Below are 17,950 nucleotides of genomic sequence, written 5' to 3'. Positions count from 1 at the left end.
GTAGACTATGCAGGCCTTAGCATTTTAACAGTTGTGGAGTCCAAGAGTTCAGAATACATTTTATAAATGCCTTATTGTCTCAAGCTCCTAGTGCAGGAGCTCTTCAGTGGGTTGCAGTTGTTAACAGTCAGAAGAATGCAGCGAATAGCAGAAGTGGAGAAAGTTTAAGTGCAGGAAACATTTCCTTAGATGCTTTTGTGCAATTGTGGGAATTCATTTTGTATACCCAGATTAGCTGACTTGTAAGTGTTTGGACTTTGGTCAGTGCTATTCAAAGATAACTTCTTTCCTCACCCCCAAGCTCATGTGCTGATATCTAACAGCCTGCCCTCTGCACTTTACCCCAATGCCCACAGCAGTAACATGACAAGCCTCTTTCTACACCACCCCAGTAACAGTAAGATCAATTACATGAGACTCTCTCAAATGCCTTATTCCCATTTTCTCATAGAAAGTAACTCTAGGGAAACCCACTACCAGAGACAGAAAGGCTTACAACTGCTAGAATTAATTCCACTCCCAAAGGTGTAAATATCAGCCACTTCACTTTATGAAGCACATTTAACCCCTTGAATTCTTTGCGAGAGACTGGGGGAAAATTCTGATTGTGCATCAAGCAACCAAATTTGAATTTAGCTGCTCAAGGACAAGAAAATATGGATGCCTTAATTTTCAGGCTGTAGTCTCATTATCTCAACTAAATTAAACTAAACTATTGTTGCTGCTGTGATTGTCTAACATATTTCGCTGCATTCTGCTTTGGACTACTGGGCCAAATGCACTTATTTTTCGTGAGACTATTACATACTCAGCTTTGTCCCACCTTTAATATAAAATTAAAATACCACTGCCACCACCAATCTGAGAGTCCGCACAGAGATCATTTCAAGTAAACAGTTAAATCAGTATATGTCGGGGATGACGTCCATCTGGTTTGAAACCTAGGTCCCGTCATGCTGAATAGCACTAGTTAAGGCCTCCCCTACTGCTGCATGCTCACTGTGGCTATGCCCACAAATCTTTTGTTCCTGGTTTCTCTTCAAGCCAGTAGAGAATTTCTTGACGGGGCTGGAAACATCTACATTTGGGCCATTCACTCATATCTGCATCAAATCCTGGAGCGTGCCTCGCTGCAGATGGGTGCATGGGCTTACTTTGATTAAGTGCAACGTATCCCAAAAGGCATGTAGTCTAGTGGTTAAAAGTCTATGGCTTGGTCTATACTTTAAATTTAGATTGACGCAGGAACATTGCTCAGCAGTGTAAAAAATGCAAACTCCTGAGCATAGGCACCAACTCCATGGGAGTTTCAGGGCTGGAGCACCCATGGAAAAATAGTAGGTGCTCAGCACCCACCAGCCATAGCTGTTTGGCAGCACTGCGAGGGGTTTGAGGGAGGGCGGAAAGCAGAGAGCGGGCGGCTGTGGGGAAGGGGGTGGAGTGAGAGCAGGGCCTTGGGGCACAGCAGGGGTTGAGCACCCCCAGGCAACAATAAAAGTCAGCACCTATGCCCCTGAGTGCCAGGGCTATGCTGACCTAATCCCCACTGTAGACATGGCTAGGTTGACAGAAGAATGGTGAACCCCTGTTCAGGGAGGTGGGATACCTAGTAACAGAAAAATGCCATTCATCCCTGTAGGATGCATCTACACTACGGCACTATAGCAGCATAGCACAGCACTGGAGCTGTACAGCTGCAGCACCCGTAGTGTAGACAAGCCTTCTTAAACATGTATGTGCATCATCATTGTTTATGGATTTAGTAGTATTTAAGTGTAATACTAAAAACAGCCACTGATGTATGGCTCTCTCCTTTTCCTCCTCATTCATTATCTGTGTAAAGTGGTCTAGAGACAGTGCCAGTTTGTACATTGTAATAACAGGCAAACTGTATCACACTACTGTGTGAACTTAAAACACTGAAGCCATGCAATAAGTGGTTGCTGTTGCCTCGTGAATCTGACATCCATATGCTCAACAGCAACTTCAAGCACAGATGTGATTTTTCTGTAGCTGAGGCTTTAAACAGACAGACATTTTTTACCCATTACAATGTGCCACCTTATTCCAAAGGATATGTTTTCTGACATAAGGGCCAGGATTGTCCTTCACTGCTTTGAGTTCCTGCATAGTGCTTTTCAGCTTTTCAAAACCTCAAACAGTAAGATTCCATCCTAGAAAAGTTAGGGACTCCAGTCACAGTGTATTTGTGAGCAATTCTATTTCATAATGCACCCATAAATCTGCATATCTCTATGAATGTTCTTAATTCAAGCTGTAGTCTGATAATTTTTAATCACTGCTTTCGATGCTCATATGCAAAGAAAACATTCTTGAATTACACACATTGATAAGCATCCTATCTTTTTTAAAGCCAAGCCAGAGTAGGCAGTGTAGCAACTTTCAGAGATTAGCAAATTTAGCCACAGTGGGACAGTCTGATTTCATTAAGAGAACACTTGCAAGCTACAGGCTGCATTCATAGTTCAAAGTGCATCTCACAACTAGAGGTATCCACTGCTTGACTTTCTGGCCTTTAAATTATGCAACTATAGCTGAAAAAGTCAGACCTCCTCTCTCCAATCACGGATCACAGCCTTAACCGACAGCATACCCTCTTGGACTGGTGGCTGAACTCTGCCCTTTCCCGTCCCCCTTCAGCCCCTTGAACAGCTCAGTTCTACTGCTTTACTCAGCCCATTCTCCTCCCCATATCCACATAGTTCTCTAGGCTATACTTCCATTCAGCCCCTCCAACCACCCTCCCTTCTGAAAGTTCAACACTGCTTGTGTCCCGATATCACTCAGCCCACCCACTGCTTCCTCTGGTGGCCTTGTCCAGCAGCCAAGAAATCCAGCGTTTTCTTTGGGCACACAACACTTTGTCCTGTCTTAGGCTTCTGGGCAATTGGGTTCTTCTCAGACTGTGTACTACCAGAAAAAAAGCACACCCCACAGAGCTAAGGAGTGCTCTGAGTGCTGTAAAACACACACAACATACACTATTGCACACCACACATGACTCATTCCTCGAGGATGCAGAGTGCAAAAGTTATTTCCTGGCTGCACAGAGGTGGGAGATCACTGTGCACACTGTGCAGCTCCTCCCTGGGACATGGACTCAGCAATGAGGCTGCACCCAACCCTGTCACAGCGCAAGGACCGGGCCTGCCCCAGAAACACTGCAGGGCCCTGCCTCTCCATGCCAGCTGCACCAGATGTGGGACAGGCAGGCTCACCAAGGCAGGATCCAAGTGCAGAGGGGCTTAGTGAGGGGCGGGGGGAAACCAGGTGTGGGTTGAGAGGGTTGTGTGTGGGGCTCGGTAGGGTGAGGATCCAGGTGGAGGTGGCTCGTTGGGGTAGTCCAGGGGGAGTGGGGCTTGTCATGGGGGGTTCTGGGTGTGGGAGGGGTGAGGCTCAGGGTATGAGGGGGTCCGGATGCACGGGGGCTGGGAGGATGAGAGAGCAGCTCCCTGTACAGTGATCCCTTCCCCCTGCAGTTGAGGAGCAATGTGTGGAGGAAGCATGCACAGGGAGTGCAGTTTGCAGAGCTTCCTACAGCCAGGGGAGAAATCTGGGGGTGGGGCTGACAGCCCTGGATGCTGTGGAGGGGAAGAGGAAGTCGTACCCTCCCCAGCCTAGCCAGGACTAGCAGCTGTGCCCAGCGCAGGGTAGGAGGCACCAGGCAGGACTGGGAGAGACCCCGGCCCCTGCACCACAGTGATTTATCTCTCTGCCAGCTGCTCTGGGCACCCGAAACATGCTGGTGGGGAGGGTCATATGACCGGTCTTGTGGCTTCCTTTTCCTTCCCCATCACAAAGTCATTTTTCTGCAGGGAAGCAAAGAAATCCGCCGGGGACATAAATTCTGTGCATGCACAGTGATGCAGAATTTGCCCAGCAGTAAATATTATTGCAGTGGTCAAATTCTTCAGTTCTTTCATAGAACATAGCATAGCCCACTCATGCCTAACAATTACTTGACACTATACATTTGTTGAGAACTGATGCTTGCTTAGTCTTCACCCTCTAAACTCTCCTTTCACAAAAATGTAGATTATCTGGTTCCCATAGACAGATATATACTGAAGAAACATGCTGCCAGGAGTTCAGAGTCTCTTAACTGCAGATCCAGGATGTTGCTCTCACCTCATCTGTGGGTAGCGTAGCCAGTGGTTTTATGACAGCAGCTAGGGGAACCTGGGATTGTTTGGCCATGTCTGAGGTGCAAGGAATATTGTAAGATGTGCATCTTATGTAGCGGGGGCTTGTGTTACCTGGAGGGGAGAACAGAGATACAGATCTTTAACAAAGGTTATATTTCTATATTAATTTAAGTATCATGGGCAACATGTGAAGTCATAATGCAGGCTTTCCGGCTCTAAGGTTTGTAGAAATTCCATTTTTAATGCAAACAGCCTCTATGTCCGGCAGTACAGAAAAAGTGACAACTGCAGAATTGGATTCTATAGCTTACAAGGAAATTTATACACTTTTGAAAATGTGGGAGTGATAGTCAGACGTAACGCAGACAGATATAGGGAAATCTTTCCCCTCCTCACCCAACCCCCAGATCAAGCAATGCCTCTCTTTCATGACATTAAACACCATAATTAAGGCTAAGATTTTGTCATGGTTATTTTTAGTAAAAGTCATGGACAGGTCACAGGCAAAAAACAAAAATTAATGGAAGTAGTGACCTATCTGTGACTTTTGCTGCTGTAGCTCCATGGTTCCCCCTCTGCCCATGGCAGCTGCAGGGTGACCATATTTCCCAAAGAGAAAATGGGACACCCCAGCCGCTCGCCCGAGGTGTCCCCCTCCCGTCGCTGGAACCCTGAGGAGGGCCCCCTCAGGAGTCTGTCACCTGTCACTGGAACTATGCAGGGGGCCCTGTCGCTTGTTGCTGCTGTCGCCGGAACCCACTGGGCCCCACTGGCTGTCAACTCCAGAGTCCTGCAGCCCCTGAGGCTGAAGCAGGGAATGTCATGGAGGTCTCTGGAAGTCACGGATTCCGTGACTTCCATGACCTCTGTGACATAAACGTAGCCTTAACCATAATGTATTTCTATTCCTAGACCTCTGTGTTCCCAATGCACCTCACTCCTGATGTGTAACACCCCTACTACTCCAGTATGGGTGCACCTCTCAGTTGTACCCATGAAACATAATTCGAGTGCTCCCACATGTCTGTTCCAACATGGCTTGTGCGTGCCCCAAGTACAGTTGCCAGAATTTTTTCCCTTTGTAATTCCCATTGGGTCAGCTTCAGCGCTCTCTGGTGCCATGTGCTTATAGTGCTGGTATAAAAGGTCCCGCCAACCACATGCCCCTTCAGTTCCTTCTTACCGCCTATGATGGTTGCTAGAACTTCCCATATTGCTCAGGTAATTTCTCCCAGTGGTTTTTTTCTTCTTTTCTAGTGCATATAGTTATTGTAGTTTACTTAATGAGTTCTGGACACCTCCACACTTGGCTGGAGAGACTTGTCCACGCACCGGTACCAGGGTATGCCTCAGCCACCAGGCCTCAAGCCCTGCGCTTCCTGCGGCAAGTCTATATCCTTAAGTGACCCGTAGTGGAGCTGTCTCAAGTGCTTAGGGGAAGATCAGAAAGACTGCTGCCAGATCTGCAGGGACATTAGACCCTGCACCAAGAAAGACCAAGAGGCAAGGCTGAGGGTCCTCCTCATGGACACAGCCTTAAGACCAGCACTGGAGTCGCACTCAGACTTGGCACCAAGCACCTCAGTTTTGGTGCGGAGAGCTCTTCTCACCAGTTGAGAGTCCTGGCACCAATTCTCCTTCCTGGCACCTCAGAGCAGCACTGTAAGCACCCAGAGAAGAATTGTTCCCCAGTGCTGAAAGGAAGCAGGTCAGGGGATCTCGACAGAGTGAGACCTGTGTCAAGCTGTTCTTCCTCTCCGGCACCGCAGCACCCACCTCCGCCAGCCTCAGTACCCCCACAAGCTCCACTAATTCCAGCGCGGAAAGTGTTATCCTCCAGCAGACACTGTACTGGTCCGTTTGTGGTACCTGTTTGTCAACCCTAGAGGCATTTGCGGCTGCTAGAGACCTGCTCACTCTCCCAGTCCCAGAGTCCCTGGAGATTCAGGACTGCACCGCTGGTACCGATGAGCGGCAGAGAGCCATCCTCCAGCTTTCATGTGGCACCACTAGGGGAACCTTGGCTCAGACTTCTCCGTGACACCGTTTGCCAGCACTGAGAGGGTCAGCACTCCCTTGGTCTCCCCACCACAGCCTGTCTTCCCCATCAGTCTAAATTGGGGCCCTACTCTCCCCACTGTCAGGATCACCCGCACTACTCCCTGCACTATTCCTATTCTGCTGTGACCTCAGGTGCTAGGGTGCCCCCAAACACTTGGCCTCCAGGACCATGGGGACTGGCACTCATGCAATGATCTTTTTTGGAACCCATGGGGGGTCCCCCCCCAGGCCAGGGCACCATTTTGAGGTGTTCGTATTCTGTGACCTCGGAAAGTAGGGCACCTCCAGTACCACACTGCGAGACCCCAGACTCCGGTGCTGAGCTCAGGGCCAAACCTGAAGAGGAGGTCCCACAGGTCTCGGAAAGGCAGAGTCCTTTCAACAAGCCTTAGCCTCTTCCTTCTCTTCCCCAGAAGAGGCAGTGGTGGCTATCGTGTTTCCCTACCTCAAGATGACCAAAAGGCTCACCAGGACTTCTTAAAGCAGGTGGCCTCAAACTTGGCCTTAGGTCTACTAATGAACTATCTGAAATCCACCTTTATACCTGTACAAAGGATAGAGTTCATATGGGTAGTTCTCAACTCCATACGGGAAAGGCCTTACTTCTGCAGGATCGTGTTCCTGTCAGACACATCCGGTCACCACAGTCCAGATGTGCTTGAGCCTGCTAGGCCACATGGCATCATGCACATATGTGGTGCAACACGTGAGGCTATGTCTCAGACCTTTCCAGGTCTGGCTGGCCACTGTATATTCACCTTTGTGATATCATCTGGACATGGTACTCACTGTCCCCCACTAGGGCCTTGATTTGTTGACTTGGTGGTGGAACCAATGCACTGTCTGTGCAGGAGTATCTTTCAAGGCCCCAACCGTTGGTGTCCCTGGTCTCCGATGCCTCAGCGCTGGGTTGGAGAGCCCACCTAGGGTGCCTCAGGACTCAAGGCCTATGGTCCCAAGAAGAGCTCTCTCTTTCCATCAATATCAGGGAAACTCGGGGTAGTCTGCCTACCCCACCAAATGTTCCTGCCCCACATTACAGATAAGGCTGTTTCGGTTCTCATGGACAATACAACTGCCATGTACTACATCAACTGTCAGGGTGGAGCACGTTCTTCCCCGCTACATCAGAAGGCAATCTGACTGTGGAAGTTCTGCATCACACTCCATTTATCTAGGAGAGGGTTACTCATCTTGATGGCAACTAGAAAGGCCACTTTCATGGAAAGGTGTAGTAGAGAACACATAGCCAAAGGTTTGAATAGGGCAGTTGTGAGGAATCAAAGCACTAAAGTGAGGTCCCACAGGGGCGTTGGGGTTCTGGATCTGGGTAGAGGTTGCGCACTCCCTGGAGAAATCTTTTGGTAATTGGGTAAGCAAAGACTGAAACACCGTCCACTTTGTCATGGAATATTGTAATGGCAGCCAGATGTGCTCATACTGAACTCATTAAAAGGCCAGATTTCTTAAGGTAAAGCATGTAGTCCAGGACCAATGGTATGGTTGAGGTGATGGCCTCAATTTGTTTGTTTAGGCACCTCATGTGGAATCTCTTTCATTTGTGAGGTACATAACTTGTGTAGTGGGCCGCCTGTCGTTTAGCAAGATGTCTTCAATGTCCTCCGAACAAGTTACCTCCTCGCCTTGGAACCACTGAGGAGCCAGGCTCTGAGATGGAGCGACTCCAAGTTTGGATGCAGAGTCTGACCTGCTTCCTGAGAAAGGAGATTTGGAAGAAGTGGGAGAAGACATGGAGGCATAAGGACATCCATTGCAGGTATGGGTACCAGGTTTGCCTGGGCCAGGCAGGTACTATCAGAATGACTTTGGCTTGATCGATCCTGATCTTATGCAAGACGCTGGACAGCAATGGGGTGGGAGTGATGGCATACAGGAAGGGTGTATCCTATAGGATGAAAAATGCTCCACCTCTGGATCTTGGCTCCAGACCCACTCCAGAGCAAAAATTTGGGCATTTGCTGTTCTGTTTTGTGGTGAATAAGTCTAGCATGGGAAACCCCCATAGTTGAAAAATGCTCTGGATCACACAGGTGTTGATTTCCCACTAGTGATCGTTAGAGAACCTTGGACTTAATGCCTCAGCTGTGACCTTCTGAGACTTCAGCAGGTAGATGGCGGATATGGTGATGCTGTGTTGGATGCACCATGTCCAGAGCTTTGACCTCCCTACATAGTGAGGAACCGAGGTCACACTCCCTGTTTGCTTATGTGGAACATTTAGGCCACACTGTACGTCACAATCTGTAGGTTTCTGTTTTTGATCAGAGGCATGAAATGTGGACAGGCATTGCAAACTGCGAGCAGTTCAAGTACACTGATGTGGAGTGTTGATTTGGAAAGAGACCATCTTACCTGTACTATAAGGTTGCCTAAGTGGGCACGCCATCCCAGTAGAGGCATCTGTTGTGGTTACCATTTCGGGAGGAAGCTGTAGGAAAGGGACGCCTACGGAGATGTTGCACAGGTGATTCCACCATTGTAGTGAGGCCTTGACCTTTACTGGCATGCTTAGAAGTTTGTTCAAACTGCATTTCTGTGGGGTGTTCACTTTCTTGAGCCAACCCTGCAAGCAGTGCATGTGCACCCTGGTGTGTTTCACCACGTATGTGGTCGACACCATGTGACCTTGTAGTTGGAGGCAGGCTCTGGTGGATATCTGTGGGCTGTGCACTAAGGTATTGATGAGGTTCATTAGAGTGGCGAATCTCTGAGGAGGTAATGATGCTGTTGCTTCTAGAGAATTTAGATGGGCGCCGATTAAGTCCAGTTTCTGACTGGCATTAGTGTGGACTGTTGGAAGTTTATTAGTAGACTGAGACTTGTGAAGAGTGACATTGTCTGTTGCACGACTGTGATGGCTTCTTCCTAAATGAGAGTCTTGATCAGACAATTGTTTAAGTAGGGGGTATATTGTGACCCCATGCTTGCAAAGGAGGGTTGCTGCCACAGCAAGGACATTGGAAAATACCCAGGAGGCTGTGGAAAGGCCAAAGGGTAGTACCGTATATTGGAAATGATTCTGTCCCTGTATGAATTGAAGAAATTTCCTGTGCGTTGGACGTATAGCAATGTGAAAGTGTGTGTCTTGAAGGTCAAGGGCTGCAAATCAATCCCCTTGTTCCAGCGCTGGAATGATTGTAGGTAACATAACCATCCTGAATCGTGTGTTCTGACGAATTTGTTTAGCTTTCTGAGATCAAGGATGGGTGACACCATCCTCCAGATATCTTCTGGGTTAAAAAAAAAAGGGGGGGGAGAATAGAAGCCCTTCCCTCTGATGTACCAAAACTGGCTTTAGCACCTACAGGTGTAGATGATATTCTACTTCCTGTCTCAGGAGGGGTTCACGAGGGGTCCCTGAAGAGGGACGGCATAGCTGATTTTGATGATTTCCAATTCCTGTCTGTCAGAAGTGATAGTTTGCCAAGTTGGATAGAACGCTTTAGACAGTTAGTAAAAGGATGATTGGTTGGAAGTGGTGTTGGCAGCAAAAGTTGTGGGAGGTTTGTCAAGCACTGGACAAAACCTTCAAATCTGCTGTTTAGATGTTGATTGTTGGGATGTGGTGGATTGGGAAGAGTTTGATCTGCATCTGGTCGGTCTCTGCCTATGTCTCTGGTTAGCGTATTGTCTCAGTTGCTCTGTGTATGGGGCCTGTCTGGGACGCTATAATGTATAATACCTGCCTTGTTGTTTGTTTTGTTGCAGGTATATAAATATTAAGATCTGAGAGTGGTCCTTGAATCTTCCAATCTTCTACCCATTCCCCGGATTGAACAGAATGCATGGCATTTCCTGTTCTGACGGAACGCGAACAAGTCCACCTGGGGAGTCCCCCACCACTGGAAGATTACTCCGACAGCCTCTGGATGGAGCGACCACTCGTGGCAAGATGAGAAGATTCTGCTGAGGTGATCTGCTAACACATTCCTCGCCCCAGGCAGATGTGTGGCTACCAGGTGGATGGCATGCTGCACACAAGTCCCAAAGGCTGAAAACTTCTTGGTAAAGGGCCAACAACCTGGCTTGGTCCTGCCTGTTGATATAATACATTGCGGTGGTATTGTCTGTCAGGACCTGCACCACCATGCCCTTCAGGTGGGACAGGAACATCTCTCAGTCGAGGCAAACCGCTTCAAGCTCCCTGACATTTACGTGATGGTTCCTGAAAATGCACCTCCAGAAGGAAGGCTGTGGTTTGAGCGAAGTCGAGAGCCGCCCCAATTAACTCTATTCATTGCACCAGCCATAAGGTCAAATTTTTAGTTTACCAACAGGCCCAGGTCATGGCAGGTGGAACGTACCAGATCGAGGCTCCACTGCACCAGTTCCTGAGATCTGCCCTTGATGAGCCATGGCGTGCGTATACAAGACCACTGCCTGATCCGGGGAGGAGGACGACTACTGAATTACCAGGGGAGGCCCCAAGAAATCATTCCTCATGGGGGAAGAGGGTTTCGGGGTGGGCGCTTACTCCTCTACCCTGGCCTTCGAGTGCACCTCGCATACTGTGCTCGGTGCTGCCGGTTGCTGCTCTGAGGCGGTGGCAGAGGAGTGGATTGGAGGCATCGGCATCACAGGCACGCCCCACGCGCCCCCATAGGGCTACTGCGCCAGCCACTAGCCTCGCTGCCATGATGGCATCACGGAGGTCGACGCAGCCTCAGGTGCCCAATTGCGCCAATGCTGTCACAGTGAAGGGCTGAATTCCCTTTCCATACTGGAGAAATCACCTTCCGGTGACCACAGAGAGGACGTAGAAGATTGCGTCTGATGGCTAACCATTGCCACGGGAGACCGGTGCCTCGAGTAGATGGATTAGGGACAGGGAGCTCAGTACCATGACGCAGACCGCTCCCATGGTCTACGAAACTGAGATCTGTGCCGAGCAGACAGCCAGTGGAAGGATGATCGGTGCCTTCCTCTAGGTGACCCACGTTGAGAGGGCAGAGACTGCGACAAGAGTGAGACAAGCCAGTGATCTAGGACATCCTGTAGAAGATGGAGACCTGGGGCGTGGAGATGGAAAACGCTGTCTCTATTCCGGAGACCAGCATCATTTGCCTACCCTCAGAGGGGTCTTTACCACTGGCTTGCCTTCACTGTAAGCCTTTGCCATGACCTACGACACGTGGGGCTGGCAGCACTGGTAGAGGCCTCTGCTCTCTGGGCGCCGGGAAAGCCTGTGAAGGCATAGTCCCCGTCACCAATCTGGGTCTCCTAGCACTTTCTGGAGTCAGTGGCGGATGCCTTGGGGAGCGAGGGGGCCCCATTGGGGGTGGAGGGGAGAGGAGGGAGGTCCCTGTGTGGCTCCGGTGTGGGCTGTCGGCCCAAATTGGGTCCTTCGCCCTTCTTGCTCAGTGCTGGGGCATCACCCTTCTTTGAGCTCCTCTCAGACACCAGTGGTGTCGGATGGAGCCCGGTGCCGGGGTGCGCTGAGGTGCTCAGGGCAGAGTCTAGACAAGAAGGCTCGAATGCCGGGTGGGGAGCAGCCTAGATGAGGAGGGTCCTCAAACAGATGTCTCGCTCTCTCTCAGTTCTGGGACAAAAGTTCTTACAGATGCAACACTTACAGATGCTTCACATGTGTGATTCCCTCAAGCCTTTGAGGCAGCTGCTTGGGGGTCACTGTCAGAGCAGGGCTTAAAACCTTGAGACTGAGGCATGCCCTGCTTGGGGCAAAGTCCCCACTGGGACTCTCTATAACTAGACTACTTAACAACTACTTACTAATTACAAACTATTTACAAGGCCCTAAGGCTCGAAGACTGGAGTAGAAGAACCACTAATCCTTGCTATGCAAGGGAAAGGCGCTTTAACTGACCACCATGGGAGGTGAGAAGGAACTGATGCATGAGCGCAGCACTCAAGAGGGCACCGCAGCTGACCCTACGGATACTGCGAAGGCAAAAAATCTCCAACAGCCGTGCACGTGTGCGCATGCACACCTAGAATGGAATTGACATGAGCGAACACTTGAAGAAAAACTGTTTATTCCTGGCTTTTTAACACACTTTGCTATGTTGGTTCTTATGCCTTCCCCAAGGAAGTGTCAATTGTCTTTACTTGTTGATTAGTTCTAGGTGGCCAAAACATCCACTGGAGTACAAGTTGGGGCTCTACTCATTTCACTTGTGACCTGAAACAGAATTTGAACTCAGGCCTCCACTGGTAAAAAGCTAGTGCCCCTGCACCATAAAGGGAATGCTCCTCAGACTTCTCCATTAAGAATGTCTGATAATAATGTAATTGGATCTTTGGTAATGTGCTTTTTTTTGTGCGGGGGGGAGGGGAAGGTAAGAGGAGGACTTACGGAGGGAGTGAACAGTATTTTACCTTGATCTTTCACCAGAAAATTGGTAGTAACGAGGGGTGGGACCTGCCCTCTAACTCCAGTGATGAATGGCTCTGATCCGCGGTTATTTCTGTCATCTTCAATTACTTGGATCTAGAATGGAAAGCAGCATGTTAGTCACAGCAGGCTCCATTTCATGGAGGGGGAACACAGAATCTGGAGTTACAGAGCAATCAGACAGGGATTGGGACAAACATTACTAGCTCTAAGAATTGAGAAGCCTAGACCTAGTTTAAGCTTTACCAAGCAGTCAACTCTTATGGTTTCGGAATTGGGAATAAAACAAGAGATGGGTTTATTTCAACAACCACCACCACCACAAAAAAAAAAAAAAAAAGCCACCACATTTTAACCCCCTTCCCAGTTTTCTATTGTTTTAATTATTTTGAAGATTGACATGTTTTACATTTTAAGATCTGATCTGGACTCACAAAGCAAAATTTGGCCCAAGAAAATACTTTCTAACAGTATTCTGCTCTTTACTGCTCCCCAGTATGCTCTGTTGCAACTACAGTCACAGACAGATCTCTCTGGCAGCTTTGTTATAATTTCCAAATATCTTTCAGCTTGCACTTCCTTTTTTGCCTGCCTTTTCTTTCTGAGCTGTTAAGTTCCCAGTATTTTCACAAAGTGAAGCTATTCCACTGTATATCTGATTAGACTGTGACCAAAAGTAATATGAAAACTCAGAAGGAATTTGATCACTTCTACACAGTGCTCTCACTAGTTCATACTTTGAGCTTTTGGGACCGAGGCCAGTCTGCAACTCAGACTGTTACAGATCATTCAAGCTGAGCTCGACAGGATGGTAACAGTGTTAAATCCACTAATTACCGGGACAAACTTGTTTAAAAGAATACATCTAATTAGAGATTATGCATTATGAAGTTCAACAGCACTTTTGGATTAAAAGTATCCAATGAATTCTGCCACAGAATGGGAGACTATAGAAAGAGAATTGAGCCCTTTTAACTACCTTTTCAGTACCAATGCCAAATCCATTTTAAGCATTAATCTAGCACTGATCATACTGAACAATCCAATGCCCGCAAATTATATCCCCCAATTTGCAACCTATTTTAACATGCAGAGTGTTACACAGGAGAGTTCTTGTTACCCTTACACAGTACATGTTCTAAACTGTGCAAGTGGAATGCTCAACCACAGAATCAGACTGTGACCATTCCAGGAAAAATCTCTTCTCAAAACTCTACAGATTAACTGAAGTTGGTGTCATCACTGATTAGATACGAGTCATGTGACCAACTTTAGCCAATCACCAGTAAAACAGAAATGATATTGGGGTAATAGAAAATCTAATCCACCATTTTCCTCCAATCCAAAGGTAAATACTTTTCATTTTAAAAAGATTCTCAAGGCACATTTCTAATTTACAAATGTAACATTTTAATTTTTAACAGTGGCGTAGGATCACAGATAATGAAAGAATGTTTATAGCTCCCCATGCCTCAGAGAAAGTCTGCTAAGGGACTCAGACAAGGAATTAATGTCAAAACAAAATGGTTACTTCAAAAGTGAGACAATACATCAAACATTAGCCCAGTATTGGCACCTCAAGAATAAACAGTAATCAAATTCAATTTACACAGGTGGAAAAGACTTCCACTAAGGAACAAACTGTGTGTACTTGTAATGCATATGGTATGCAGAGAGAGTATGTGTAACTACTCATACTGCATTTTTTGTTTCAGAGTAACAGCCGTGTTAGTCTGTATTCGCAAAAAGAAAAGGAGTACTTGTGGCACCTTAGAGACTAACCAATTTATTCGAGCATGAGCTTTCGTGAGCTACATGTAGGTAGGTATTTTGCTTTTAAAGGTCAGGCAGACAATGTGGAGGGGAGACATTCTTCATAATCTGCTTCCAAAGTGCTGTCCACTTTCTATTGCCCCTTATTTCATGACCAGTCCCCATGTGGTGTTTATTTTATTCATTTTGATGAGGTAAGCAGAAAGGGATGGGAAAGAAGGATAAAAGATTAACACTGAAGGGTTAGTAAGGTGAAGCTTATGCCGCAAGCATGCACAGGTGGTCACCAACACAGATGATAGAAGACAGACACCGCACTTACTGGGCTAGGAATTGCATCTGGGTCTATTCTGTGCCTGGGTTTCTGCTGGGGTGGCAGCTCACTGAGATGCTTTTTTTTTTTTTTTTTTTAAAGTAACAGAGTGCCACAAAAAGAAAAACAAAGAAAGAGTAATAAAACAAAAAGTAACAGTGTTACTTCTCTCTGCCCGAATTTATAGCACTGGAGTTAGATATATACATTTGTACAATCATGCAACAAGAGGAAAAGAACACATCTGCTTCCATACTACACATTAATCCCAGAATCTGTCTTGCCATTGAACTGTTCTTGGGTTCTGAGCATTATGTTGGCAGAGATAATGGCTCACATGCTTGTTTTGTTAGAATTTGGGGATTTGCGCTTTAAGAACATGCTGCAATGGAGCATGCAATCTCTGTTTCTTGAGATTTAATTTAGTGAAAGAGAAGCAAGCAAAGGTATTAAAATGCCCCCATTCCTTCCAAAAAGCAAGTCCTAAAACACACACAAACATCAAATCGAAAACCAGAAAAGCCTAGGACTTCAATACCGTTAGCTAGATCAGGTGGTAAAGCCGGATTAAAGCCAGGTATAAAATTTAAGAAGTGACTAAAATCACTGCCCTAAAAAAGTTTGTCAGCATCAGAAGCAATTGTGGTCTTTGGAAACACCAACTCAGCAGAATCAGGAAGAGTGGAGGACGAGCCTAAGAGGCTAGTGGTAGGAATTACGAGGGACTGTCATTTCACACTGTTGCTTGTCTGCACTCCCCTGCCTGCTTTTTGGAACCTCCCTTCTGCAGAGGATTAAAATTTGAGAAATAGCTCATCCTTCAACTACCAGTGTCTCCCACGATTCTGCATAGAACGTTCTTGGCAACAGAGTTAACTAGCTGCTTTGAAGTTACATCTAGCGGAACAGGAAAGACGACACATTTATGGCCCATACGTTAAACAAAATATCAGCAGAGCTGGATTAACTGCTATGGTGTTATATATTCAATCAGTTCCTGTCATGATTGAGTAATAGTACACCTATAACGAATGGCCCACCATACTATAAACAAGCTCTTCAGGCCTCCTCAAATTGAGCGTTCATTGGTTTCTAACTCAATTGTTTATATCCTTCTTAGAAGCTGGATAATCTCAATGTCAGATAAAATTAATGCAGTTTTGGGACCTGTGTCAGTCAGTCAACTGTTTCAGACAGAGAACTTATTTTGTCCTATCAGTGAAGTGGGAGGTTTTCAAAATTCAGGTGACCATCCCCACAGGACATCTGATCATTTTTAAGGCAGGTCATGTGTTGTGCCTAAACCAGCAGATGTAGACCCTTTCGAAAAGCAACTAACAAACATCAGCACACAATGATCAAATTCTGTCCGGGGGAGTGACAATATGCACTACTTTGATAAATCAATGTGCACTTGAAATACCCCCATACTTCTGCTTTTGGGTCTGAGGCAGGTAAGTATCCCATTTTTACAGACAGAGAAACAAAGGGAGAGAGAGGCTCAGTAATGTGTTCAAGACCACACACGGAATCAATGACAGAGTTGGGAAGGGAACTCAGATGGCCTACACCCAGTTCCATGCTCTAATCACTAGATAATACTGTTTCTGGTAAATCAGAGGTTATATTCCCAGAACCTCCATTCATGGGCAGAAGTATGAAGAACAAAGCCAACAGATAGAGCATTGGGACCAGTTTTTGGCACCCGTCAGTTTGATTTATAAGAAGATGTTTTATGTGGAAGTTCACGTTGGTGAGAACTGAATTAACTTACAGGGCTAGGAATGGAGTCCGGATCCAAGCGTTTTGGCGGGGGAGGTGGTGCAGGTTGACTCCCATAATTTGATGTTCCTGGATAAGCACCGCCATAGTTTGATTGTGGGCCCCTAACCTGTCCAAAGGAACCTGAAAATGAGACAACAGAATGAAAGCATAACTAATTGTTCTGTATTTGTACAGCGCCTTGCACAACGGGGTCCTGGGTCTATTACTAGGGCTCCCTGGAGCTACTTTAATACAAATACTACTAAACACTTCCTTTCTTAACCAGTTATTCTAGTCACCTTAATCCAAAAATGGACAGCTACCTGCCCTTTAAGTAATTAGGATTGAAGAGATTTACCCAAATTCTTCAATTGTAACCTGTCTCTCTATCAGAGTAGTCCAGATTTAATGGTGATTTAAGTAATCCATTTTTGGAACCTGTTTCAGAAATGGGAAGAACTGGTCCTTTAAGACAGTAGGCAATGGGTTAGATCTGCATTAAAGCCTCTATGAAAACACAGGCTATGCTGCAGATCTGGCTAATATAAACTATGACCAAAGCAGTCCAGTACCCCATACTGCACCAACAAAATAAAGAAATACTGATAGAAGCGTGTCAGACAGCTTTTGTGTTGCCCGAGATTAGCACAGATTAAAATTCTGCTATTCTAATTTGTTTAGTTTTTAAATTGCATATATTTATTTCATTTTGCTTTATACTTCATTAATGGAAATTCCTGGGGTGGTACACGGTTGTTTCGGCTGCAAAAGACACAGAAGGCAGTATATAGGTAGATAGCTAAGTACCTGCTACTGTTCTCTTACAAAATGGATAGTTCTGCCCAGCAGTGTCTTAAACACTTAGGCCATGTCTATACTACCACTTCCATTGGCAAAATTTAGGTCCCTTGGGAATCTTGAAAAAACTAACCCCTTGAACGACATGTTTCACCAGCATAAGCGGTAGTGTGCACAGCGCTATGTTGGTGGGCAAGCTTCACCCGCTGACAAAGCTACTGCCGCTTGTTGGGGGTGGTTTTATTATGCTGATGGCAGAGCTCTCTCCTGTCAGCATAGAGGTGCTAGACAACTGATCTTATGGCGGCACAGCTGCATCAATACAGCTGTGCCCGCTGTAAGCTCACTAGTGTAGACATAACCTAAGTGACATGGCCAATAACAAAAACTACACTGGGCAGATAGCTTTTAAGAAGTAGGTAATTCACCTAGCCAATTGTAAAATGCTGCAGGGAACTTCTTCCTGATCCTTGCAGCTAGTTATCAACATTAATGGTCACAACCATTCAGCGCTTTCATTCAACAGAAAATGTAATAGATATTAACAAAAAGAAAAGGAGTACTTGTGGCACCTTAGAGACTAACCAATTTATCATGCTCAAATAAATTGGTTAGTCTCTAAGGTGCCACAAGTACTCCTTTTCTTTTTGCGAATACAAACTAACACGGCTGTTTCTATTGACAGGTTTCAGAGTAACAGCC

The 17,950-nt window shown here is 46.6% G+C and overlaps 1 protein-coding gene across 3 annotated transcripts in view; it reads right to left on the bottom strand.

The window, feature by feature from the left end:
* The window catches only part of SEC24C (SEC24 homolog C, COPII component), a 62,769-nt gene that overhangs the window by 22,742 nt on the left and 22,077 nt on the right, over positions 1–17,950 (bottom strand). For 2 of the 3 annotated variants that reach the window (XM_048858971.2, XM_048858974.2), the window contains 4 exons: positions 16,461–16,591; positions 14,696–14,764; positions 12,585–12,696; positions 4,150–4,277 (listed from right to left, as the gene is read on the bottom strand). In XM_048858971.2, coding sequence (XP_048714928.2) covers positions 4,150–4,277; positions 12,585–12,696; positions 14,696–14,764; positions 16,461–16,591 — 440 coding nt within the window. The remainder of the gene's footprint in view (positions 1–4,149; positions 4,278–12,584; positions 12,697–14,695; positions 14,765–16,460; positions 16,592–17,950) is intronic. The other variant, XM_048858972.2, reaches the window with a different exon arrangement.

The sequence above is a fragment of the Caretta caretta genome, chromosome 7, assembly GCF_965140235.1.
Source record: "Caretta caretta isolate rCarCar2 chromosome 7, rCarCar1.hap1, whole genome shotgun sequence".
Lineage (NCBI taxonomy): Eukaryota > Metazoa > Chordata > Testudines > Cheloniidae > Caretta > Caretta caretta.
Note: the sequence above shows the minus strand (reverse complement) of the source record. Positions and strands in the feature narration are given on the sequence as shown.